The sequence below is a fragment of the Mesocricetus auratus genome, unplaced genomic scaffold, assembly GCF_017639785.1.
Source record: "Mesocricetus auratus isolate SY011 unplaced genomic scaffold, BCM_Maur_2.0 Super-Scaffold_100031, whole genome shotgun sequence".
NCBI classification, from domain to species: Eukaryota; Metazoa; Chordata; class Mammalia; order Rodentia; family Cricetidae; genus Mesocricetus; species Mesocricetus auratus.
In genome coordinates this window covers 7,713,061-7,740,918 of record NW_024429212.1, presented here as the reverse complement: position 1 = coordinate 7,740,918, position 27,858 = coordinate 7,713,061, and the positions used below count along the sequence as shown (strand labels likewise).

At 51.2% G+C, this 27,858-nt stretch overlaps 1 protein-coding gene across 1 annotated transcript; it reads right to left on the bottom strand.

Moving 5' to 3' along the window:
* Positions 1-37: 37 nt before the first annotated feature.
* Positions 38-27,368, bottom strand: Rab20 (RAB20, member RAS oncogene family). The gene is made up of 3 exons (XM_005077354.4): positions 27,350-27,368; positions 26,511-26,801; positions 38-1,012 (listed from the first exon to the last, which is right to left on the bottom strand). Exons 2-3 carry the CDS (start codon positions 26,680-26,682, stop codon positions 483-485), a joined length of 702 nt encoding a protein of 233 aa, XP_005077411.1. The 5' UTR covers positions 26,683-26,801; positions 27,350-27,368; the 3' UTR covers positions 38-482.
* Positions 27,369-27,858: the final 490 nt, after the last annotated feature.

Here is a 27,858-nt window from a genome sequence, read left to right as displayed (position 1 = left end):
GGGCTCAAATGAAGCTAAACACTCCTGATAACAAAGCTTTTCCTCAAATCCTTTTTAATAACACGTAGCCCGCCCAGCTTCACCCGGTATAAAAACAGCCCTTCCTGATTTCGTATAAATTAAATGTGGAGATTTGGCATGACAATGCATCGGGTGCAGGTATCAAACGGGAAATCACAGACGACAGTGCAGACTGCAGATGTAGTGACCAGGGATCGTGAGAGTCAAGCCCAATCCAAGGCGGGTCCCCAGACTGCAGGCTCCGTGATTGTCGCTGATACCCACGGGGCAGTACACAAGGCGGAACCAGGCTGGCTCTGCAGAGGGTTTCCGTACCACCTCCCGATACCCAGAGGTAGCTGGGTACCTTGGCCTGTATCCGCAGCTGGTGTTCATGTCCACCCACTCTATAAACAGTGTTCCGTGAAACCTCTGAGCCCGGTGCTCCCACGTGCCAGGAGACAGGAGGGAGACCTCAGCCATCAGGTGCAGCACCCAGATCTAGTCCGTGTGGGTGCTTTGCAACTGGCTATATCCACAATCTGGGATGGCTCCTCAGCCCTCTGCCGGGAGATCATGGGCACCACCAGGTCAAACAAAGTCTCAAACAGGAGGTCCACGTTGTACCCGGTTTTGGCGCTGGTCTCAAAGCACATCCGCTCGGCGGCTGGCATCTCCCTCTCGTCCAGCATCTTGTGCTTCAAGATCTTCTTGTAAAGGGCCATGGCATCCTCTGGCTGCACCTGCCTGGGTACCTTGGAGGAGACACAGCTGCCCGCCTTCCCAGAAGCCTCTCCTTCTTTCTCCCCGCCCTCTGTGGCCCGCTCCAAGGCCAGGTCCACTTTGTTCCCCACAATGGCAAACAAGCAGTCATTGTTGGCTGTTTCCGTCAGGCCCAGAAACCTGTCCTCCAGCTCCAGAAGACTCTGAGGGTGGTTCACATCATACGTCAGGATGACAGCGGCCGCCCCGCGGCAGTACATGGAGCCCAGGCCATGGAACTGCTCCCGCCCTGGCAGGAAGCAAACGGAGAAAGGCAGTTACTCAACTCAGGATGCACCCACCACAACACCGTGGGCAGGCTCCCCACACTGCCCCAAAGCAGGGAGCTGAGACACTAACAGCCAGATAAAGGTGCTCTACATTGATCAGTCAGGGCTCCATGCCCCACCAAAGCTGGCACAGGTGACCAGGCAAGGGCCTTGTGCCCTGCTAAAGCTGGGCTCTCCACACCAGACACCCCAGCAGTCCTCACACCATCTAACCACACGACATTGTGGTGATACCTTGCTTGTACAAATAAAGCCTGTCTGAAGGTCGGAGAATGGAGCTTGCCCCTAGCTAGCCATAGAGGTCTGGAGGTCTGTACAGACAGACAGGAAGTGAGGTAGCTGGGCAGAAACAGGATATAAGCAGGGAGAAAAACTGTTGTCTGCTGAGACGCTAAGGAGATGAGGTGTGGTGGTGGCTTGCTCCTTCTCTCTGATCTTTCAGCATTTCCCCCTATATCTATCTGACTTTAAAGCTAGATGCTTTGAGGACCTGAGTTCAAATCCCCACACTCATGTAAAAAGCTACACGTAGTCAGGCATGGTGGACACGCCTTAAACCCTCGGGAGCACTGGAGAGGCAGTGTAGGGTAGATCTCTGGGGGTTCCACGCTAGTATTGAGACCCTGTTTAAAAAAAAGCCAGGTCGGGTGGTGGTGGCACACGCCTTTAATCCCAGCACTCGGGAGGCAGAGGCAGGCGGATCTCTGTGAGTTCGAGGCCAGGCTGGACCGACAGCCTCCAAAACAATACAGAGAAACCCTGTCTCATAAAAACCAAAAAAAAAAAAAAAAAGCCAGACATGGCCACATACATACCCATAAACCTAGCTCTGAGGTAGGAGAAAGACAGGAGAACTGCTGTGGCTTGTAGCCAGCCACTAGCCTAGCTTCCGATTCAGTGAAAGACCCCATGTCAAAGGACTAAGACGGACAATGATAGAGGAGGACACCGTGTGAGCCTCTGTGTGAGCATGCGCTCACACACATTTACCACACGCACGCACGCACGCACGCAGCTTAAACACAAGGCTGCCAGGACATGAGAGATGCTTCATTGGCCAAGAGCACTGGCTACTCTTCCAGAGGACTTGGGTTCAATTCCCAGCACCACATGATGTTTCACAGCTATCTGTAACTCCAGTTCCTGGGGATCTGATGTCCTCTTTTGTCCTCTGCACAAGTGGTGCACAGGCATACATGCAGGCAGAGAACACCTACACACGTAAGATTAAAAACACAATACTGATGCCAGGTGTTGGTGGCGCATGCCTTTTATACCAGCACTTGGGAGGCAGAGGCAGGATGATCTCTGTGAGTTCAAGGCCAGCCTGGTCTACAGAGTGAGTTCCAGGACAGCCTCCAAAACAATACAGAGAAATCCTGTCTAGGAAAAACAAAAACACACACACACAATACTGACCACATGAGTCTTGGAGTGTGTGTGTGTGTGTGTGTGTGTGTGTGTGTGTGTGTGTCTGTGTCTGTGTCTGTATCTGTGTAACACTGAGAATGCTATGTAAGCCCCTGCCATTGAGCCACAGCCCCACCGTGGGTCTCTAACAGTAATAGTCTGTGTCACACTCTGAGATGTCACCAGTCATCTGATTCGTAGGGAACTCGACGGTTTGTACGTGTGTGGGTGAGGATCCCAGCCACCCACAGCTCAGGAGTGTTCTCACAACTGCAGGGTATCTGCTGTGACATGGGGACACAGGAAGCAGTTATGCAAGGGCAGGGAAAGCCACAGCACGACACTCCCACTGTCACAAAAACCAGCAGTGAGCTGCAGACGTGTTCCTGAGGACGTCTGTCAAACAGGACGTTTCCATCCTGCAGGAAGCAGTTGCAAACACCACCACAGAAGCCACATCGGTTATTCCACCTGCGGAAGGATCTGGCTACTGTATGGTTTGTGCATGGCTATTCCACCTGTGGACGGATCTCGATACTGTGTGGTTTATGCTATCGACTTGACAGAATCTAGAATCACCTAGGAGATGGACCTCTGGGCATGCCTGCATACATGAATATGTTAATGGAGATGAGAAAACCCACTGTGGTGGGGCCACTCCCTGGCTGGGCTCCTGGACTGTGTAAACAGGAGAGGAAGCTGTCCCTGACCAACCACAAGCCCTGCTTCCATGACCCCCACCAAGACAGACCGCACCTTGAGCTGTGAGCTGAGGTAACCCGGCCTCCCTTGAGCTGCTCGTGTCAGCATTTTATCGCACAGGAAGACACACATTTGCCGGTAAAAACTCATTCCAACTGTACCACTGTCTCTTGTTTGGTTGTTGTTTTCAGATAGGGTCTTACCTTGTATCTGTCATCCCCATGCTTGCCTGGAATTGCTTTGCAGACCAGACTGCCTTTGAACTCACAGAGACCCAGCTGCCTCTGCTTCCCAATACTGCTTCACCAAGGTTAATCATAACCTTTAAACAAGGCGGTGTAGCTGGCAGCTTTGTCTGTAGCTGATGAATTTTAACCTGTTATCTGAGGAAGGGTTGGGCTTATCCCACTGAAGTGCTGAAGGATTCTTAGACCCCAGTTTGGGTCGAGGGTTCTATGGAATACCAAATGAAGGTGTCCTGGGCCAGCTTCCCACCACTACACCCACAGATGGCAACAAACTCCACCCCATCTTCAATCGTTCTGAAACGGTCGCATTCTGAGGCAGAGTATTTCCGCCCAGTCAAACAATGCTACCCTTTGAATGTGTGGCTTTTGTCCCACTACAGAGTCTACAACACTGACAAGACAAACCTTTGCCTACAAAAGAGAAATGCTCCCCCTAACTAACACACACATGCATACACACCAGGCATCCCTCAGCACAACCTTCCCGGATCATGAGGTTTCCTACAGAGAAAATGTTATCTGCTCCGTCACCCAGATTTCACAAGAGCATGACCACAAGGGCACAGAGTGGGGACATTCCACCAGCCCTGAGAGCATTTTTTCAAGTCTCTGTGACACAGTTCACTAAGGACAAAGAAAGAACTGTATTAACACCCACGCTCCAAATAGCTTTCTGTCCCAGATAAACTGTCTGATTTAAAACTTGGTGTGTTGGCACATGCCTACAATCCCAGCACTCAGAAGGCCGGAACAGGTGGTTTGCGAGTTGCAGGCTAACCTGGGCTCCGCAGAAAGACTATGTAGGATTTGGCTTTTGAAAAGTAATTAGTAATTACACGAAAACAAAGATCATAAACACTGAAGGAAATAGGAGACGTGAAACTAGAAACGCCGAATGAAACAGAGCAAATACCAATGGATGGTGCTTGTCATATTATGGCCAGCCATTAATCAGATGCAGAACCTACAACAGCTGGAGAACTTCCCAGCTAATCTTCATGCTCAACCCTGCAGCTCAGTTGGGCAGTGGTGGTGCGTACCACTCAGCACTCAGGAGGCAGAGGCAGGTGGATCTCTGTGAGTGAGACCAGCCTGGTCTACAAAGCCCAGGACAGCCAGGGCTACACAGAGAAATCCTGTCTTGAAAAAAAAAAACAATCTGTAGGTCTTCAAGTCGCTAACCGGATGCGCAGGCTGCAGGAATATGGGCACGTCTGTAACAAGACGGTCCCTGCTGAAGGTAGCAGGGACCATGGAGGGAAGGATCCAGGCATTGAAGAGACAGAAAAACTGGATGTCAAGAGGACTTTCCTCCTGTGCTGACTTTCCCAAACTCACTGTCTTCATATGTAACATTGTATGTGTCATAGAACTTGGACACAAGTCAGGCAGGTTTGAGCGGGTCCTGAGACCCTCCCCTAGTACACATGGGCATCCCATCCTCCTCCAGCCCTCCCTCCTTCCCACACTGGGTTCCTGAGTGCGTGGCTTCCCTGAGAACTAATTACTTAACACCAACTACAGGCAGTGTGTTACGGCTCCTCCCAGAACTCTGGCTTTGGCCGTCAGCATGACCTCCTGGGAGTTCCAAAACGTACACAGAAAGTCCCCGGGAGTCTGGCAAGCCTCTTACTGTAAGTTTCCCGTTGTTAAATACAGTAGCACCTGTGCAGGGTGGTTGAGAAAACAAGAATGAATTCGCCCTTGTGAACAACTTAGCACTGTGACTAGGGTGTGGTCAACAAATCATGAGTCTGGTCCTTCCCACTCACCCTCAACGAGTGCACACTCAGATCCAGTGCACACTCAGTCCACTCACCCTCATCAGGTGCACACTCAATCCAGTGCACACTCAGATCGAGTGCACACTCAGTCCACTCACCCTCATCAAGTGCACACTCAGATCCAGTGCACACTCAGATCCAGTGCACACGTCCACTCACCCTCATCAGGTGCACACTCAGTCCACTCACCCTCAACGAGTGCACACTCAGATCCAGTGCACACTCAGTCCACTCACCCTCAAGGAGTGCACACTCAGATCCAGTGCACACTCAGTCCACTCACCCTCAACGAGTGCACACTCAGATCCAGTGCACACTCAGTCCACTCACCCTCATCAGGTGCACACTCAGATCCAGTGCACACTCAGATCCAGTGCACACATCCACTCACCCTCAAGGAGTGCACACTCAGATCAAATGCACACTCAGTCCACTCACCCTCATCAAGTGCACACTCAGATCCAGTGCACACTCAGTCCACTCACCCTCAACGAGTGCACACACAGTCCTGCTCTCGTCTCTCCAGCTACACATCTGCAAGCGGTCTCCCAGGTTTGCTGGTCACATGGGCAGCTGACCTATGCCCTGCCGGCTCCCTAATTCTTGAGACTGACCTTCTCCCTAATACTGGAGATTCACCGCCTGTTACACGCTGGTTAAAATGGCCCAGAGGCAAACCTGGGGGAAATGGAAGTCAATGGCCTGCAGTAACCCGGCCCAGCTGCCAGGGCTCTGAAAGCAGCCCAGTCACTTGCTACTACATTCTCCAGTCTCCCCAAAGGCAAACAGCCTGTGAGTCCGAATGTCTATGGTTTTTATTTCCACGTTCCATATCGCTGAATGGGCTGGTATGTCTGGCAGAAATCACGTACAACATAGCCACACCGAGAGGCGGGTAGGAGGGTGGAACTTTCAAAAAATACTCATACTCAGACCCTAGATCTGCACGGATCAGGAGACAGATGCAATGTGCAACGGCCACACGTACAATGTCTATGCACAGTGCGCAGACATGAGGTCACTAGTCTGGCCCCGTTACAAAGAATCACAGAAAATAAACCACTTCATTTTAAACGGCTGCTGAAGTGTAAGACTCGGATGAATATTACAAGTTCCACGCAAGCTCAGAGGAAGGGGGAATCTGTTCAGTCGAGTTCTGAGTTCTGTCGCAGGCAGCCCCACAGCCCACTGGACGGGAGCTGGAAGAATACCCCTGTGATGGCGTGAGCAGCAGGGGCACTGGAAGAGAGGTGGAGGACAAGGACAAAGGCCAGAGCCGAGAGCCCTGTCACAGAGACCTGAGACACCACCACCACCACCCCCGGAGGCTCAGTCTGGGCAAACCGTGATGCGCTTCCCCGTTTACATTAATTTTTTTTAATGAAGTTAAGATTTCCCCAGTGATACCAAGTTCAGCCCACAGATGCTACTGGAAAGATTATTCTAGCCCTACTTCATAAAGTCCAGTGAACTTTAGCAGACATTTACAGCTGGCCACAAACTACCTTCAACACACCAGATCTACACTGTTGTTGTTTTTTAAGTGTCTGATGGACTGGTTGGTCCATGGAAGGCACAGATCTCCAAGGCTGCCTGCAAAAAAAACAAATAATGAAACAAGGAGAAAGTGGCCACAAGTCTCCCTAGGGTCATGAGATGGGCTGCCTGAGGCCCGCTATACACAATACGGAGTGTGGAGCAGGGCCACAAACAGGCTTTATCTGAGACTCTTCCGTGCACCAGGCCTGTTCTAAGGGAACAGTAACAGTGGGTGTGGGGGCACGCCTTAAATCCCAGCACTCAGGAGGCAGAGGCTTAGTCCACGGTCATTGTGACGGGGAGCATGGTGGCATGCAGTTATGCGTGGTGCTGGAGCCGCAACTTGAGAGCTTTATATCCTGATCCACAGGGAAAGAGAGAGACAGAGCCCACAATGGGCCTGGTGTGGCCTTTTGAAACCTCAGAGCTCACCTCAGCAGACACACTTCCTACAACTAGGCCACAACTCCTAATCCTTCTAATCTTTCCAAGCAACATCCACTCCCTGGTGACTAAGCATTCTGATACATGAGGCTGTGGGGGCCGTTCTTATTTAAACAGCTATGGGGGGGGAGCAATACCTCAGGGTTTGACAAGTCCCTTGTCAGGCCTCTTCCTGGGTGCATGGTTCCTGCTTCAGTCCAACAGTGGAAATCCCCTGCAGCACACACACAGACTCCCCTCTGCCTTCAAAGGATGAGAGGCCACAGAGTCTGGCAACTGTCCAACACTGGTTCTGCCTGCCAGAGTTCAACACAAGGTAGGGAAGGTGGGACCACCCTTCACAACTGAAGGGTTTGGGGGTGACGGCGACTGTAGTAAGAAATCTAAAATCTCGGGTTTTGCTGGGGGGTTTTGTTTGTTTGTTTGTTTGTTTGTTTGAAGGCAGAGTTTCTCTTTAAACCTTTGGAACCTGCCCTGAAATTCTCTCTGTAGACCAGGCTGGCCTCGAACTCACAGAGACCTGCCTACCTCTGCCTCCCGAGTGCTGGAATTAAAGGCGTGCGCCACCACCGCCCGGCTGTTTTGCTGGTTCTTAAGGGGCTTCCTCTTCCTTTCCTATCTTAAACACATGTCCCATGAGAAAGGTAATTTTCTATATGGTGGATCCAAAGGCACTTTCCACGCTCATCCACACACAGGAGATAAACACACAGGAAATAAACACACAGGCCCTTACTGGGAAATAAAGTTAGGATCCAGAGATTTTTCAGAATTATCCCAAGGATCCTGAATCTTATTACAAGTGTCCACAGAGGAGACGCACAGCAAAGAAGTCCTGTGTCCCTGGAGTGGCTTGGTGACCGGTCAAGAAGCCTCTCCATCAGCAGTTCTCACCCCTCTGGGGCTAGAATGACCCAGAATGACAGGGGCCACACTCCAGATAGCCTGCATATCAGATATTTATATTATGATTCATAACGGCAGAAAAATACAGTTATGAGGTAGCAACAGAAATGATTTTATGGCTGGGAGTCACCACAGCATGAGGGACTCTATGTGTTAAAGAGCCTCAGAGTCAGGAAGGGTGAGGACCACTCCCCTACACCTTGCTCAGACCACCAGCCTCTACAGCAGGCAGGAAGAGAGCCTGTGATTTGACTCCACTTATCTGGGGACATTGTCACAGCACCCTCGAGACCACCTGAAGCAGGAATCCCGGCTTTCTCCGCCCTGCTGTCGTCTGGGTAGTGGCTGTCACCTGGGGCTGGGTGTCAGAACACTGAAGTGCCTGGCAGACACAGCAGCCCTCAGTTCCCAGTTAGGAGCACATAAATCTGAATCCCTGCAGAGAAGGTTGAGTCCCGTAGGTCACAAGGTGACCCTGTCTCAGACCTGCCTGCCCAGACACTCACCAGCAAACCATCAAAACCAGCCCTCCAGGCCACCTCACCAGAACCCGATCAGCAGGTTCCCAGGCTGGGAGGCAGCCCTGGCTCCCTGCCTCAGCCCAACACTGGCTCACCCCCAGAGCGCCTTCCCCGTGTCCACATGGGACCCCGAGTCCCAAGGCCCAAACCTAGATGGCCTTGGTGGTGGTAACACACCTCCCACAGTCAACACCCATGTCCTGGCCTCCTGTCACTCCCATGAGTCCCCACTCCAAAGAATGGCAGCACCTCTGGCCTGGCATCCGAAGCCTCCCCCCATTGCCCCTTTGCAGCCCAGTCCCCCACCTCCCCCTATTAACCCTTTGCAGCCTAACCCTCCCCTTCCCCTCCACTGTCCCTCTTTTGCCCCTTTACAGCCTAACCCTCCACTTCCCCAGCAGGATGCCCTCTGGCCGTCTGTCCATAAAACCATGTCCTTCCTTCCCAAAATGCTCGCAGCCATTTCTTGGTTTCCTCCATCTCCAGGGTCCTCCACCACTTAAGCCTGGATAATCAGCTCTTGCTGGCTCCACCCCCACCCCCCACTCTCCTCCTCACCCCCCCACCCCTGCACTATGGTTGGTCATGGCACAAGACATGCTATAAATGGTTGTGTTCTTGTTTGTTTTGACTTTTCTAGGCTGGGTTTCTCTGTGTAACAGTCGTAGCTGTCCTAGAACTCGCTCTGTTGACCAGGCTGGCCTTGAACTCACAGAGAGCCACCTGCTTCTACCTCCTGTGTGCTGGGGTTGAAGGCGTGAGCCACCACGCCCAGCTTACAAATGGGTTTTCGATGATAAATCAATAAACAAATGAGCCATTCCCCTGTGAAACAGTTTCTGATAGCCACCTTTAGAAAGTCAAAAGAGGGTAGGGCTGGGGATGGATCAGCCAGAGAAGGGCTGGCTGTGCAAACAGGAAATGCACATCATGGCCTCAGAACTCAAGTGTAAAGGCCAGGGTGCCATGGGGAAGACAGGCGCATCCCAGAGCTCGCCCGCAGCATAGCCGATTCAGCAAGTTCCATGTCAGTGAGCGGCAAATACCAGGTCAACCGCATCCTGAGGAAGGGCACATGAGGTGGACCTCTGGCCTCCATACACACATGCATGCACACGCACACACACAAACACACATGAAGACACATGTATGTACACACACTATAAAACTAAATAAAGGCGATGTTTCTCTTAATATTGTATTTCATTTATCCCACTTCGACCTCCAGTCCACAGAAAGTAACTGAGATGGTGAGTATTTCACAGTACGCAACATTGCCACTATTCAGTTCCCACGTGACTGTTTAAGCAGCACAGATGTAACCGGATGCTCTGAAGCAGAGGCCACCTGCACCTGTCCACCCTAAGCGAGGTGCCCAGTTCCCGGGACACAGGGCACGCTCCGTCATCACAGGGAGGAGACTGCGAACGAGGAACACAGCACCGACATCTGCAGTCTTACTGACCTTCACATCCCCTAGTCTAATGCCAACCAAGCCTGTATCTTTTCCCTCTTCTTGATCACAAGCCAAGCCACAGACGCCGGCATTCCCAGTCCCCTGGAGTCTAGCAGCCCTGCCTGCCGCAGTGTCCTACATGCTAGCCCTTCCATTCAGCAACTACTAAGGCTTCATGGGTAATCAGGAAGCCCTGCCCCATGCCCTGGGCACAGGCATTCTGGTGGGGAGCTGGAGGTCAAGGGAGTCTCTGGCCATCTGAGCATGGGAAGCGGACTTAGACACTATGGCTTCTCAGAACCCTGACAGAATTCTGGCTTTCACTCCCTTCTTCACAGGTGAGCAGAAGGCCGGGGAGCACCATTCATGTTCACAAATAGGTAAATTTACTCCATAGTTCCTAACATGGCTTCAGTTGTGCCCCAAAAGACAACCCAAGTCCTCACTCCCACCCTGCATCTGTGACCTTATCTGGAAACAGAGGTGACTAGCTGAGGGAGGGTCACACTGAGGGGTGCCCGCTGCTCAGCAGGCCCTGCGCCATGGCCGTGGGAGAGAAGGCACAGGGTCAGACACAGAGAGGCGTGGCAAAGTCTGGGGAACAGGACTGTGGGGCTCCCCCAGATGAGGGAGACAGTTGGTTTCTGCCCTGGAGTGAAGCCAGCCACCGGCACCTGAACTTCAGACAGAGAGTTAAGTTTCGACTGTGGTGAGCCACGGAGTGTGTAAGCCTCGACAAAGCAGCCCTGGGCAACTCAGGCCCAGACTGGAGGCCGCCACCCCTACCCTCACCAGGAAATCAGAAACCATGAACCAATCAGAAATCACAGTTCCTTTTTCTTGGTGACCCCACAATGCACAAGGGTCACACAGGCAAGAAGCATTCTCCTGCCTCCCCAGCCCAGCCAATCATGAACTTCAGTGGGCAAGAAGTCAGTCAGAGTGGATCACATGACACTGGGCTTGCGTCACAAAACCCTAATGCCACCCCTGAACCGGGTCAGCAAAGCCACTCACTTCCTGAGCATGAGACTCACTCAAGAACAGAGACTCCCAGGGACACCAGCTTTGTTTCTCAACTTTAAACCCAATCCAAGGCCACCAGCACAGGAACAACCTTCGCCCGCCCTTCCGACTGTACACAGTCGGAAGCGAATAGCCAAGTCTGGCTCTTTATCTCTCTTGACAAACACAGGAAGAAGAGGTGTAACCCCGAAAAGCTGCCCACGAGAGGCCAAGTGCCTACCTGCCAAACAAAGCAGGCCTCCCTGGCTGCATAGGGGAGGGGCAGAGTCCTGCCCTGAACCACAGGACCTAGGGCAAACGAGCACGTGAAACAGAGTCAGGCCATGGTCACAGGAGCCACTGTCCCCATAGGCGGCAGGGCAGGTGACGGTCAGAGTTCAGGTCAACCTCGGGCCCTACTCTAAGAAACGTTGGGGAAACAGATGTCAGGGAAAGGATGCTGGTGGGTTAGGAAATGACTCAGTAAATTGCTCAATGCACAAGCAGGACCTGAGTTCGGGTCCCCTAGGGATGGCAGTGTGCTTCTGTAAACCTGGCACAGAGAGGGGAGAAAGGAGATGCCTGGGGCTCCACGGCCAGCCGGCCTAGGCTAACTGGCGAGCTTCAGGGTTAGGGAGAGACCCCGCCTCAAAAACCAAGGTAGATAACAGCTCGGAAGGGCACCCGACACCAACCTCACACAACCACACAACACACGCACATAAACACACACGAAAAACAACAAAAGCCCACTGGTATGTCAGTCTAAAGAAATAACGGACTGGGCGAACCCAAAACGCCAGAGAAGCTTAAGGAATGATAAGCATGGCTCCTCCCTCCCGCACATGCCGCCGCCTCGCAGGCGACAAAAGGGAAGGTGAACCGCTCTCGGGGACAAGGCACATACAGGTGGGGCACACACGGGCGGGGAAGCCAGACCTCCATTCACAGGACCGCGCTTCCCGCTCTTCGAAGACAGCTAAGCTGGATGGGCCAGAAACGCCAGACCCCAGTCACCCAAACCTAGTATGTGACAAGGTGAGCTGCTGTGATTCTAAGCACTGTGATCACAGAAGGCGGGCAACAGAGAGAGCTCTGGGAGGCGGCGGCAGCGGCGTCACAGTTAAACACACCCGGGCGCGTCCGCCCAGTTCATTGGCGTGTCCTCTGAATGGTGACACAGGGCCCACAGAGATGACCACACAAGCTGAGGTCACAGCCGGGACTTGACGGCGGCCGGCGGGGTGCTGGGGAAACACTTAGGGTGGTCTGATAGTGGCCAGAGCTGAAATCACAAATCTTATGAAGCAAGAATTACTGAGAGCGGCCCAATAACACCAAATAATGCAAAGAAAGGAGACGTCCTTCAACACCCAGGAAAGGGCACTTACGTAACAGACTTAGCTGTGAAGACAAAAGCACCCACAGGACCCCATAAAGCCGCCCTAAGGTTCTCATTTTCCTTCAATAGACACAGTGTGGTCTGCTGGCGGCCAAGTCTCAAAGGAGATTAATAAATAAAAATCCGATCGCTTGCCAAGCCTGCTTATTAAAGCAGGAAGCTAAAGTCTACCTCAAACAAGTTTTAACTTGCTTCAGAGTCAAGACTGGACCACAAGAACCACATAAGAAGAGTCTAAAAGGGGCTGTCTTGAAATGTGTTATTCGGAAGAGCCTGGGGGTGTGGGGGGTGCACATCATTCTGCAGACATCCTGAATGGTCTTTGCTGAATGGAAGAGCACCTTCTTTCTGCAGTTCGCAAAGGCCTCTGAGAAACGTACGGCGGGAAACAGGCAGCCCATTCAGCTCTTTCTCGGGGAAATAGGACTTGACAAAGGTTCAGGAGTTCAGACACCCTTCATGTCACTTAAACAGCAGGAGGGGGGGTGTGCTCTAGCAAAACTCCAGCAAAGTGCATTCACCATCGGCAGACAGGGCAATTCAGAAATGTCTAGGCTGGGCATCTGATCCCAGCACTCAGACTGGGGACATTCAGAATTTGAGGCTAGCCTGGGCTACACAGAAGAGAAAGAGAAAGGGCAAGGAGAGGAAGTCCTTCTGCGGGTGTGAGAGAAACACCTGCACACACCCAGGAGAAAACTGTCAGAGTTTTCTTCAGAAAAAATCAATAACACACTCTTAGAGCATTCATAATTGAGTATTCTATAAGAACTGATCATCGTGTTAAAACATAACAACATAGCCAGGCGTCAGTGGCGCACGCCTTTAATCCCAGCACTCGGGAGGCAGAGGCAGGTGGATCTCTGTGAGTTCAAGGCCGGACTGGACTGACAGGCTCCAAAACAATACAGAGAAACCCGGTCTCAAAAACACCAAAAAAAAAATAAATAACATAAGGATGAGTAGAAAGGTTGCATGCCAGGGGCAGGAGAGAAGGGACGGGAGGCCGCAAGAAGTACGTTTTCAGAAGGTTGAAAACTTCCAGAGGGCAAGGAGTGTGAAGGATGGAGCTTGGTAGACAGTGCCTCCCCTCCTGTGTAGCCTCTAGACCCCAGGTTCATCCTCCAGTCCCAGGGGGAAAAATCTGGAGCCGGGTGATGACTGCGATGTTTGCACACATTTAAACCAATTACAAAGGTAAATCTGGGTATATGGATTATATCAAAATTTACAAGCTCTGTAACATATACAACCAACAAGCTACCAAACCCATAAAACTTGGATGGTGCGGTCCCTCTCCCCTCCACTCTGAGGACGATCAGCTGGCAGTAACTAACCGTTAGTTTGTGTTCTACGGTTGTGATAAACACATGCCCAGAAGCAACCAAGGGAGGAAAGAGTTTCTCTCACCCGACAGCATACAGCCCATCATGGAGGCAGGATCTTGGAGGCAGGAACCGAGCACAGGCCACGGAGGAACACTGCTTGCTGGCTTACTCCTCACGGCTAGCTCAGCTTGCTTTTTCACACAGGACCACCTGCGTAAGCAGGTCCACCGCCATCGGCCTGGTCCCTTCCACATCAATCACTAACCAAGAAGACGTCCCTACAGACTTGCCGACAGGCCAACCTGATGGCATTGTCTCAGTCAAGAGTCCCACTTCCCAGATGACTCCGGCTTGGGTCAAGCTGACAAAAAAAAAAAAAGCTAGCTGGCTCACTCTGGTTGACTGAGATAATGCAGAGGAACCTGCCTGCATTGCAATCCCATTAACAAGCGAAAACCCAGCACTTCCCCGTGAATTCGAGCAAGAGAGAGTATAAGGCTGAAGTCTCCACTCCTCACCCTGTATCACTGGTGTGTCCCTCACGAAGGGCTTTGTTCTGTATTTGCTGAACGGCACAGAAAATATTGCATCCTACTATTTTATACCTATATATATATATAATACATGTAAGTGTGATATATATACATAATATATGTGTGTATATATATATATATATATGAAATAAAAGGAAGTTGAGCTGACTGTGCTCTCCACAAGAATCATAGGCTAAACCAAGTGCTGGTGGTGCATGCCTTTAATGCCAGCACTTGGGAGGCAGAGGCAAGCAGATCTCTGTGCGTTCAAGGCCAGCCTGGTCTACAGAGTAAGTTCCAGAACATCCAGGGCTGCACCGAGAAACCCTGGGGAGGTGGGCAAGGAAGAGCCATAGGCTAACAAAAAAAAAAAAAAGAAAAGAAAAGAAAGGAACATGAGAAAGCTCCTTTCAAATGACTGACCAGGTAACACAAGTAACTAACTCCCAAAACAATACAGACCACTGGCGTACATACCCCTTGGTTAAGGCAGGTCCCTATTGCTGAAGACACCACACACTTAGGACATAGGACTTGGGTGAGTCAAACTGGATCTGACCTGAAAGCCTCTTTCCCGGAAGTCTAGCCCCCATGGCTCCAGAAAATATTATGCAAGCTGCCAACAGAGTTAAGCAATAAAACAGTCCTGTCTAGCCATAACCCCTATGAGCCATCAATTACAGCACGGTAAGGTGTACCTAAAGGTACAAGAGGTGGTACATGTTGGTCGTAACCAGCAGCTGTCTCACTGGACTTACGGCCCACCGAGCCGGAGGGAAATCATGCCTGGTACTAGACACCTAGGCAACTTCCCAGGGCTACTGAAGCCATGGACCTGAGAAAAGAATCTACCACTGTGCTACACCAGCCTTAATTCCTTACTGCATTATAAAGTTTATCCTCACACCCACAGCGAAGTGTAGCCACAACCCCTCGTTTAAAGAAGGCTCTCCTTAAAGCAGACGGAGACCATCACAGAAAACCAGTCAGCCACAATGCAGAGATGGATGGACCACGGGAGCCCACTCCCAGCAGATACACCTACATCACAGTCCTGCATCTCTGGCTGAAGGAGCATCACAGAATAGACGACAGAAAGACTGTAAGAGCCAGAATACCAGGAACTGTACTGTGAAAGTCTCTCCAGAATTGGCTGCAGAACCAGAACAGTATCAATATTGACATGGAAGGAGGAAACTTCTCAAAGAACTACAGGCAACCATTGACTGCCAGGAGGAGAAGAACTAGCCTCTCCAGGGATGAACCACCGTACTGGTTGTCCAACGCAAAAGAGGCCAGCCCTGAAACCATATACACTCAAACGCAACACACACTCAGTGGGTTGTGCTTACATATATCTGTGCATACACATACATACATATGTAACAAATACAATCAAAGAAAAAGAGGCTAAAACTTGAGGGGGGCCATGGGAGATGTTCGAGGGAGGATAGCTGGGAGGGCATGGAGAGAAGAAAGAAATGATGTCATTCTATTTCAATTGAAAACACTTTTTTTCTTTAAAGAAAGCATTTTATGGGAAAGGAGTGATTATGTTATGGGATCCAACTGATCCCAACTGATGACCCAGATAACAAACAGTACTGCAAATATATGGTTATCGAGTAGATCCATGTTGCCTTCAACGTTTATGTTGGATATTTGTTATGGAAGGTTGCTTTAAAACCTACTGGCTGTTTTCAACAAATGATCACCACAGCGCATGCAGACACAGACACAGACATACACACACACACAGACATACACACACACACACACAGACACACACACACACACACACACACACACAACTCTGGGTCAGGGGCATGGAAGAATATATAACTTAAAATTAAAGCTATGCGTTAGTTTAGGCTATAAATGTTAAGACTGCATGGGAAATGCAAGACGGGTAAGGTTGGTTGTTACTCTTAAAGGCAGGTTAAGTTCCTAGGCAGGGTGTAGTAATGCACCCTTTATTCCCAGCATTCAAGAGGCAGGTAGATGGATCTCTGGTAGTTAGAGGCCAGCCTGGTCTACACAGTGAGACCCTATCTCAAAAAAAAGAAAAAAAGAAAAAAGCAAAGGAAGGAAGGAGGGAGGGAGGGAGAGAGAGAGAGAGAGAGAGAGAGACAGAGACAGACAAAGAGAGACAGACAGAGAGACAGACAGACAGGCAGAGAGACAGACAGACAGAGAGAGACAGACAGAGAGACAGACAGACACAGAGAGAGAGAGAGAGACAGAGAGAAGTATATAGGCTGACTACACAGCAGGATATCAGGTCAAGTCTTAAGCAACCTTGAGGCATATTGTTAACTTGACTCTGTGGGCCAACAAGAAAGTTCCAGGACTCTGAATGTAAGACGTACTTCCATAAAAATGGTATCAATACAGCTAACCCGAGTTAATCAGATTTGAAATTAATTAAGTTCGGAATGTGTTGTGCACGTAGGAAACGTGGCTGGCTAAGGAAGCAATAGGTCACCGCTCTGACAGACGGAAAGACGTCTTCAAACAGTCCGGAGCCACGGCTGGTGTGGGTACGGCACAGACACAGAGCGGTCTCCCCACCTGGCAAAGAACTTCCACGGGAAGGCGCCTCCTTGGGCTTCTCAGTTTGGTGTGATCGTGTTCCCCTGTGAATTTATTTATGTGTGCAGTGATGTGAAGTTGGTGCACCTCACGCGCATGACTGTCAGAAGGATCTCAGACATCTCCCTCCTGTCATCTCTACCTTACTCCTTTGAAACACGGTCTTTCACCAAACCCGGAGCTTGCTGTTTTTCAATCAAACACTGGCAGCCAACTAGTCCATCTTTGTGTCTCTGCCGCCACTCTCCCCCCCACCAATGGGGTGACAGGCAAGCATACAGGACATGTGGGTACCAGGGATCCAAACTCAGGTCCACATATTTATAAAACAAGTATCCTGACCCACAGAGCCATCTCTGCAGCCCCTGCTGGCTTTTGCTTGAGGACCACAAAAAAGTAAAACACCAAGCCCCCAGAACAGCATGGAGTAGCTGTCCCTCCCTTGTGTCGTCAGCTCCTGGTTCCACGTCTGGGGACTTTTGTGGAAGGTATGAGAAGTATCCAGTTTCCTATTCCTGTACGGGGACACCCAGTTTCCCGATATTATTAAAGAAGTGCGTGTCCTTTCCCCCATTGGGTCCTGGCCGTTTGTTAAAAAATCAACCGACCACCAATGCGTGAGCTATTCTGGGCTCCTGCCCAAGTCCCGCCAGCCAGTGCGCCTGTTCTTACGCTTGTGGTATATTTTCAGGTGAAGTAGCATGAAGTCCCCCGTGTTATTCTTCTTGGTCTGACTGCTTTGGCTATTCTGGATCTTCAGAGTTCCACAGAAATTTGTGGGGAGGGGATTTTTTTGCTCTACTTTTGTGGGAAAAAAAATAGCATTCGAGGTGAATCTGTGGATCATTTTCGGCATAGACATTTAACAATAGTCTCACGATGCACGGACATGTGAACTCCTCCTGAGTATCTCTTTCTTCAGTTTCTGTCATAAATACTTCAGTTTTGCATCACAACTGCCTTAGTTGGGGTTTCTATTGCTGTGAAGAGATACCATGACCATGGCAACTCCTATAAAGAGAACATTTAACTGGGGTGGCTTGCTTAGAGTTCCAGAGGTCTAGTTCATTATCATGACAGGAAGCAGGGGTGTGTAGGCAGATGTGGTGCTGGAGTCACAGCTGAGGGTCCTACATCTTGCAGACAACAGGAAGTGGACTGAGGCACTGGGTGGTAGCCTGAGCACAGAAAACCTCAAAGCCCATGCCCAGTGACACACTGGGGCCACACCCATGTCAACAAAGCCACACCTCCCAATAGTGTCACCCCCTATGAGATCACGGGAGCCAATGACATTCAAACAACCACACAGCTCTTTCGCCTCCTTAATTAGATCTATTTCCAATGTCTGATTTATTTTTAATGCTATTCTAAAAACAACTGCTTTCTTATTTTTCAGATAGTTGGCATACAAAAATATCACCCACTTTCATAAGTTGGTTTGTGTCAGGTCCAAAAGAAACCAGGGACAAATGGCTAACTATGATGTCTGTTAGAATACCAAAGTAGGGGGCTGGAGAGATGGCTCAGAGGTTAAGAGCACTAGCTGCTCTTCCAGAGGTCCTGAGTTCAATTCCCAGCAGCTCACAACCATCTGTAATAAGATCCGGTGCCCTCTTGTGGTGTACAAGCATACATGCAGACAGAACACTGTATACATAATGAATAAATAAAAAATAATAATAAAAAAAAACAACCAAAGTAGATGCTGGCCTCCAGGCTCACTCTGTGCCTGTGGTTCCTCTCAGCTCTTCTCACCCCACCCCTACCCTAAACCTCTCCATCCTATGGGCTTCCCTTCCCTTCTCCCGGGTTTTCATTCCTATGTAATCCTGCCATTTCAGTCATGTGCGCGCTCTCTCTCTCTCTCTCTCCCCCACCCCCTCATTCTGTCCTCTTGGCCCTCTCTCTTGGCCCTCCTGTCTCTCTGACCTCACTCCTCTCAAGGCCCCGTTCACTCTGCTGGCCATGTTCAGTCTGATACTTTCTCCCCCTGCTCTAGATTCTTCCAGATGTCTCTGGCTGTAACTTCCTCATATTCACAATAAAAACCTTCCCTCAGCCAGACCTTGGAGAGCCCATGTCCTCGTTTCATTCAGCTGGCGTCCTGAAACTTTGCTGTGTGTGTTTGTCATCTCCGACAGGTTTCTGTGTGGCCATTACACTTCTCTCTGTACAGACTCAAGACCATTCCGCTTCCTCTGTTTTCTTCCTTTCCAGTGTGAATCCTTTTTTTTCTCCCTAGCCTTGTTGCTCTGACTAGTGCTCCTAGCATTATCCCGAGTAGAGAACCCTTCTTAGAGAAAAGCACACAGCTTTTACAGCTGATCGTGTTCCCCCTGGGCAACGAGGCAAGGCTGCTGTCCCCAAGATCCTCCCTCAGAGTTTAGCCCTGAGTCCGCAGAGCAGCTGTGAGCGACAGACAGCTGTGTCCACTGCGTGAAACAGTGACTCCAGGAGAGCTGGGAGCCTGCGGGCGGCCCGGGTGGTTACAAAGTCCTACAGCTGCTCCTGCCCCACCCTCCCCTACACACCGTGACACTCCTCACTGCTCTTGGTCTTCGGGACCGGCATGGAGGTGTGTTCTGTGACACAGACGGCACTTCATGCCTCACCCCTGCCTCAGCCTTGCCAAGCCAGGTGTTTACAAGCAGCACGTCCTGAACGTTGGCACAGGACTAAAGAAATGTGCTCCGGTCTCCGGGACTCCATGTACCAGGTAGTTGGCTGCAGGACTGCCCCCCCCCCGTGCAGGACGGTCTTCAGCCAGGATGGGGACCTCTGCAGCATAAGGAGGTCCCCTGCCCCATGGCCACGCACAGCATGACACTGCCGACTTCAGACACTCAGAACTGCTGGTCAGCTGGGAAGAGCATGTGATGAGAGAGAAGAGTGCTGAGGTATGTTAACACATTCCTCAGTTAGTGTGTCACAGGCAGCCTTAAGGTGGGATGGCTTTTAATTCGCCACCTTAGTACACTAGCATGCCCTTCCAGATCACAAGGTGACATGCTCATCGCACGCCGTGCGCTAAGGGGCACTAGCACATAGGAGTCACAGACACAAATACTGAGCAGCTCTTCCTTCCACTCTCTCCCAAGTATGACGTCACCCAGGGCAGGGCACAGCAGGGATTGTGATTCAGTCCACAAACCCTGGGGCAGTTCACCAGGCTCCGGTGGCAGCTCAGCCACTTTCTCACTACGTAAACTCCCCATGGGTAAGAATCTTGCTGCAGCTTGCAGGGGCCTTTGAAGGGCAAAGAGGGAAACTGATAAGACACACTCTAAGGGAAAGAGGCCTCCCCTGAGATGCATGTGACGTTGCATCAGCCTTGGAAGACTGTAGTGGGGTAGGTAGTGACCCCCACACATCATCACAGACATCATTCAGCTCATACATTCAAGGACGCTCGTTCACCCAATCTGTGCAAACTCTGTCCAGGAGATACCAGTGGAAGTTGCTGAGAAAGGGACTATTCATGACTATGAACATGGATGAGAGGATTAAAGCTAAATAAGGAAGGGGCTGGAAAGATAGCTTAGAGCTTAAAAGCACTGGCTACTCTTCCAAAGGGCTTGAGTTCAATCCCTACCACCCATGTGGTAGCTCACAACCATCTATAACTCCAGTCCCAGAGGAGCCAATGAATTCTTCTTACCTCTGTGGGCACTGCACACGTGTGGTGCAAACAAAATATCCAAGCACATAAAATAATTTTAAATGAAGACGAAAGCTCAGCCACAAGATACAAAAACAGTGACTCTCTGTGACACAATGTTTCTTCTAGACCATACAAATAGAATCATAGATTAAATAACACCACACCCTGGCTCAAAAACACCCTGAGGAGCTGTATTTCATGTTTGCTAATTTAATTCCATCTAGGCACACGCCTTTAATCCCAGCACTCGGGAGGCAGAGGCAGGAGGATCTCTGTGAGTTCAAGGCCAGCCTGGTCTACAGAGAGAGTTCCAGGACAGCCTCCAAAACAATACAGAGAAACCCTGTCTCGAAATACAAAAAAAAAAAAAAAAAAAAAGAAGAAGAAGAAGAAGAAGAAGAAAGAAAATACCCCAGTTGGAAAGTTTCAAGGAGTTTCGGTAAAATTCTAATAAACAGAGACTAGCAAGATGACTCAGTGGATAATGCAAGGATCTAAGGATCTTCCCAGAGGCCTTGGTGGAAGGAGAAACAACTCCGCAAAATTGTCCTCTGACCTGCATATGCACATTTTTTTTTTTTTTTGGTTTTTCGAGACAGGGTTTCTCTGTGGCTTTGGAGGCTGTCCTGGAGCTCACTTTGTAGACCAGGCTGGCCTCGAACTCACAGAGATCCGCCTGCCTCTGCCTCCCGAGTGCTGGGATTAAAGGCGTGTGCCACCAACGCCCGGCTGCATATGCACATTCTGACATGCATGTTCCTGTCTATACATGAACACATGCATGTATGCTTGCGAGAGTGCGCTCTCACACACACATACACAAGCAACAAGCATATGGGTTTTTTGTTTGTTTTTTTAATTATAGTAGTCTCTGAGCACCACAAAACAAGTGTGGTAAATACACCTGTAATTTTCAAAACTAAAGAAAAAAGCAAGCACACTGAACTCCTTGTTTCCTGAAACCCATGGATTCTGTACATACTTATGGGAGAAAGGAAACCTGTTAGCAATGACAGTCACAAAGTCCTCTGAGTGCCTGAGTCAGGACACCCTGCCCAGCAGTTAAGGAACTTTAAAATTACAAAAGCTTCAGGCTCTGAGGAAATCACATTGACCGAATCACAAAAGGTGCCCACACAGACTGATGTCTGGGAGATTCCAAAGTAGCTATGACAGCAATTGCCAGAAGGTACACTGTAACAAAGGGGAAAACACAGCCAGAAGCTTGCCCCAGGGGTGCTGAGGGGAAGGGGGTACCGCCTATCCCTGTCTGCAGCCCACGTAAAAAGTTTTACCAAGATAGAAGAGGTTAGAAGATAAGACAAACGCTGCTATTCTGCCAACCTCAAAACAAGGAGAGCTCCTGGAGGACAGGACCCTCAATCACAGGGCTCCACGGAGAGAGAGACTCCACCAGCCATGGCTGGTTTCCAGAATAGAAGATAAAGGAGCCTGGATCCATTGAAGGCTTCAGGAGATGAAGAAACCAAGAGATGGGATTCCTCCGATAAGGAATTTGGACTGCAGCCAGCTGAGGACTTCTAACTTCCTGACCAGGAGATGATAGCACACATTGTTTTCAGTTTCTACTTGCTAGGGCAGCAAACTAAATAAACACCAAACCTAGACACGCCAGGGATGGAGGAGGGATGCCTCTGGACAGTGTGTTAAGTGGCTCACACGTGCCGCCGCCCGCCGGCAGAGGTCAGGAGCATGGGGACAGCACTGGCCTGGGCTGCCTTGAATGGCTGCGGAAATAGCCGTGCTGGAGGGAAGCAGAGGGGAGCAAGCCTCATATCGCCTTAGGAAATCCGAAGCTATGTGATCAGGGATCAGTGGAAAGAATGCCTGGTGACAGTCTCTTGGAAGGAGCGTGTTAGAGGGACCTGGAAGGACATGGTCTCAGGAAACCGATTTGTGTCTCTGTAGCTGTGTGGGAGGCAAAGTCTTCCCAGTGATAAAGCTGAGGACCCTCCAAGCTCCCTGTCACCTGTAGTCAAGAGAAAAAGGGAGGTGCTATCATCAGAAAGGAAAAGTGACAGTGTGAGGCTTTCTCAGTGGCCTGGACCACGGGGAGTACTCCGCACCCACAGTCAGGAAAGCCTGCTGAGCCCTGGGTGTAAGACAACTTTCTGTTAGCATGTCAAAGGGCCGAAAGTCCAGAGCATCCAGCAACAGAGGGCTCTCTGAAGAGGGCGGGCTGCGGACACCACACTCTCGCTCCCCACCTGTCTGCATCCATGCCACTAGCAAAAGCCATTTGCTCTATCCCAAGCCCCCCGGCTTCCAGCAGCAGCACCAACACCACCAGGACAAGGGAGATGACACAGAGACTGAGCATCGATGGAGAAACAGGACCCAGTTCTGAGCTGGGGCTCCGGGTTGCTTTCCCAAACTCATCCCCAAGAAACAGGCACTGGGCGGGCAGGGGGTGGGGGCGGGGTGACTGTGTGTCTGCAGCCAGAAAGGGCTATAATGAACACACAAACACACAAGGAGTGTCCAGACTGCAGGGGTCTGTACTGACACCTCAGCCACTCTCTCGTACTAGGGTACTGCCTTCAAAACAGATCCGACATTGGTGGGAAACTCATCTCCTCTCCTGGAGTCTGAAGCTCCAAAACCCACAGCACAGTTGCCTGCTGGTGCTAAAATTCCTTCCTCTCTTCGGGTCCCAAGGACAAACCAGGGCATGATTCCACAAAAGCTCACTCTAGGGAACCAGTGAAGTTACTTTCTTACAGGGCTTAAGCCAATATGACCAAAGGGGTGTGGGTGTTCTACCCCATAAAAAGTTGTACTGTAGCCAGGCGTTGGTGGTGCACGCCTTTAGTCCCAGCACTTGGGAGGCAGAGGCAGGCGGATCTCTGTGAGTTCGAGCGAGTTCTAGGACAGCCTCCAAAACAATACAGAGAAATCCTGTCTGGGTGGGGGGAGGGGTGTACTGTAAAGTCTTTACTCAGCAGAGAAGAGGACTTCCCCATAGCTTTGCTGATGGCCCCCCTTCCCCCAGGTCCTCCTTGCTTATATACTGTAGCCCATCCAGAGGCAGACATTCATACACAGGTGTCAGGGAGTGGCTGGATATGCAGGGAGGGTCCCGTGACCCTCCCACCCCACCATGAGGGCATGTAAACAGTCTAACAAGCCCACCGCTGTGGAATAACCATCCTTCTGTACACTGTGCAGATTACACTGTGATTGGTTTCATAAAGAAGCTGACTGGCCAATAGCTAGCCAGCATAGGGTTGGTAGGAAAACCAGACTAAGGACACTGGGAAGAAGATGGGTGGAGCCAGAGAAGTCAACATGGAAAGTAAACAGGAGTTGCAAGATGAAAGGTAACACCAAGTAGCAGAATGTAAATCGACAGAAATGTGTCAGTGTCGGTTGTAAGAGCTAGCTGGTAAATAAGCCTGAGCTATCAGCCGAGCATTTATAATTCACATAAAGTCTCTGCATTAATCATCTGGAAACTGGCAGGCAGGAAGGAAAAGTCCATCTACAGCCCATGAGATGCTCCTCTACAAGCCGCTGTCCAGCCTGTTCAGTCCACTGCTAGGCACAGGTCTGGGCCAGAAACAGAACGTAGCACATGGATGATGCTTGGTGTCTGTTTGCTAATGCCAGGTAACACCACCACCCTGTTGGCAGCTCTGATCATCCCCGCTTTGTGTCCTGGCCTGGTCACACCACAAAGGGTGGCCCCCTCTCTGTACCAGACTGTTTGGGAAAGGTGTGTGAGACACCAGAGTATAATAGGAGGACACTTGGACCCAGACACACAAGGTTCTGTACCTATCCAACTTGCCTGCCACTGGGCTACCTCTGAAACTCTACACTAAGAGGATGAGATGCCTCATTAGGCCAGCAAGCCCCTCCCATTCTCAGCCACACCCAGCACCGGCACCTAGCAAGCTCCTGGGTGCCAAACACTGGCTTTGGCTTTGAGTGAACAGTCAAGAGTCAAATACAGCTGGGCGATGGTGGCGCACGCCTTTAATCCCAGCACTCGGGAGGCAGAGGCAGGCGGATCTCTGTGAGTTCGAGGCCAGCCAGGTCTACAGAGCGAGTTCCAGGACAGCCTCCAAAGCCACAGAGAAACCCTGTCTCGAAAAACCAAAAAAAATAAAAATAAAAAAATAAAAAGGGTCAAATACAAAGTCTGACCAGCTGCTGTGGTTCTGACTACAGCATGTCCCAGATCCCTCACAGGTGTATGCTGACACCACCCACCTACCTGCCACCAAAAGCAGCACTGAGCTGGAGAGCTGGTGAGCTAGTTTTGGTTAGTCTTGGTTATGGAAGTTATGCTAACAGTCAACCGGGGAAGGGGTAAGGACTTTAAGCTAGTCCCCCAACACAGACTCCTGAACAGAACTACCCCCTGTTCTCTGCTCCCTCAAGGTGACTGGCAGCCCAGAAGTCACCAGTAAAGTAGGCACAAAGTTGGTGGCCTGGGCCACTGTTGACTCTGTACCTCAGTCCCCCAAGGGTGTGTGCATGGATACCTGAAGAAGGGGCCTGGCCACCCGCCTTGCTCATCTGACGTCACACTTGGGGTTCTGGGAACACAAAAGCAGCCTGGGAGGCTAGGAAATGAGCTCAGTTGCTACCACCCCCACGCAGGGAACCAGCAAGTCTCACGACATCACATCAGCAGTATTACAAAATCCTCTGGTGACCAAGATTCCGGATGCATCACATCCTTGGCCTTGATGGAGAAAGTGGCTCTGCCCACCAAAGTGAAACTGATACTTAATGCCCTTAAGGGACACGGGAACCCTATGCTGTGGCCACACATCTGTCTAATCCAGGAACATCAAGAGGGTGGAAAGAAGCTGACCAATTCTGCTTTCTCCCCTTATAACCAAGGACAAGCCTGTTATACTGAGCAAAGAGGCGGAGCTCTGTCCAAGACCGGAAAAGAGTCCAGGAACTGACTGGTCTTGAGTCTCAGAGATTACATTCACCAGTGCTCAGGGGGAGGCAGGCCATCACCTGCAACCTGGAGGAAAGGCCAGAGTCAGAGGAAAGACTCGGAGAGTGGAACCAGTGCGTTCCCCACGATGGCTAAGGAAGGAGCAGGGAAGGACAGGAGGAATGAGGACACCAGAGAAGGTGCCGGAGACAGTCACTAATGCAGTTTTCATCAGAGAACGCATTATGTGTCCAACAGATTAATACGCCCAAAAAAGGGGACAGGGGTTAGGAGCAAGACTTTTGAGTACATCAGAACTTGGAGTTTCAGAAATCGGAAACCTCACTCCATGAAACTATGCCATTTCCGGGTTCGTTTATTTGTTTGTTCCCTTAAAGTATCTTATTTCTTTATCATGGAAAAGAAAGAAAACACAAAACAAACCAGCGCTAATTTGTAAAGCCCAAGACGAAGAGGAACAGACAGTACACGCACTAAAAATAATTCACTACCTATCTTAAAAATGCCAGTACAGGAAGCTATTCCACCCACATGACTTCGCGGGCACCAGCCAAGACCCAGCAGAGGGTAAATAACCCTGAGTTACAGAGGCCAGGAGATTCCAGCTCTACTTCCCAGTAAACTTACACCCAGTGGGCCTGCCTGTCCAATGCTCTCTGCCTCAGTTTCCTCGTTCGTAATGGGACCAGTACTAGCAGCGCCGCTCAACTCCCCCGGCTGCTTGGCACACCAAAGGAAGGTACCTTGAGGGGGACACTAAAGCATCTAAGATGCGGAGTCATGCGGATCAGGGATCTCTTCCAGGATAACCTAGATCTTCGCGAAGAGGCAGAGAGTGTAATGAACTGGAGATGTTTCCCAACCAGCAAGGCAGGACGAGTGGGGACAGAGAGGCAGTGAACGCCACAGCCCGAGGTGGAGACCCCGCGTCTGCCCGGAGACGAGCCCCGAAGGCATCCTGTCCCGGTGGCGCCGCCCTCACCTGCGGTGTCCCATATGGAGATGTTGAAGGAGCGCCACTGCTTCAGGTAGAAGGCACCGCCCACGGTGCTGACCGTGTCCGGGAAGCGACGCTCCATGTAACGCTGAAGTAGAGACGTTTTACCCACGTTCATGTCCCCCAGCAGCACGATCTTCCCGTCCGGCTTCCGCATGGTCTCGGTGGACGTGGCTCCTGCGCACCTCGGTCCCCCGCCCAGGACGCTAGGGGTAGCGGACCCCGAGCTCCCAGGGACCCCGGACTCTAGTGGCCCCGACCTGAGGTCGGGACGTGCTGTAGTGCCAAAGAGGAAGCGCGCTGAGGCTCTCCGGGCGAGTGTGAACTCAACTCTGCGCCCCACGTGGGATTCCCGGCCACCACGCCCACGCCCACGCCCCCCCGAGCCGCCCGGGCTCCGCCCCCAGCCTTCTTTTTCCAAGCCCCTTCCCCAGTGACCCAACACCTCTGTCACGCCCCTGTCCCTCCCCTCCCTCCTCTCCTAAACTCTCACGGTCTCCCTGCTAAACCTCAGTCCCACGCCCACCCCTCCCCATTCTTCCCCATTCCTTCTCACGGAGGCTCCCTCCTCCGCCCCTGCAATCCCAAACCCCACTCCCCCTTCATTTCCTTCCCAGTCACAGAGCCCTGGCCCCTGCGCCACCAGGCCCCACCCCTTCCCACCCCTCCTCCAAGCCCCTCTCCAGTCACCCCACACGCTCTCTCCTGAACCCCCTTTCCCCAGCCCAGACTACGCCACGCTCCCCTCGCCCTGGCTGGGTAACAGCATAGCTCAACCCCCACACTTAGAAGACTTGTATGCCGCCAAGCTTGGAGCCTAGGACCTGGGACCGAAGGTGAAAGTTCCAGAGAACCTTCTTTGGACACTCGCCTTCCTCAGCCGGGGGTTGGCGCAGAGCAAGCAGCCCAGCAGCTGGTGGCGATGTGTATCTGGTCCCAGGCACTCTCTCGGTTTCGCTTCTCCCCCCCCCCAGCCCAGCCCCCCTTGGTGCACCTTGGTTACACCCACACAGGTGATCCTGGAGAGTTTACCCTTGGGAGAGGGAGGATACGGTGGGGGGCGAGGACGCAGGGAGATACCTGCTTGGTGGGTTTGCTTTTCGCTTCTGCAAGAAACTTTCTGTGCGGCAATAGAGAGCAGATGCTGTTTGTTCAAAACCGGAAAACTTGACTTTGCATTTGCAGTGACTGCTAGCGAAGACTCCCCACCCCCGTAACAGAAAACCCTTGAAATGAGTTCCAAACCCTTCCCCTGTGCCTCCAGCCTGCAGGGAGGCGGAGGAGTTACCCGGGACAGGTAAACCTAGCGGGTCCTGTTCCCTGAAAGGAGAGA

What these genes read in the sequence shown, in the direction of transcription:
- Rab20 (XM_005077354.4), bottom strand. Translation starts at nt 26,682, where the DNA reads ATGCGGAAGCCGGACGGGAAGATCGTGCTGCTGGGGGACATGAACGTG. An exon ending in CTCCATATGGGACACCGCAG is followed by an intron (nt 1,013 to 26,510) that starts GTGAGGGCGGCG and finishes GCTTCCTGCCAG; the next exon opens with GGCGGGAGCAGTTCCATGGC.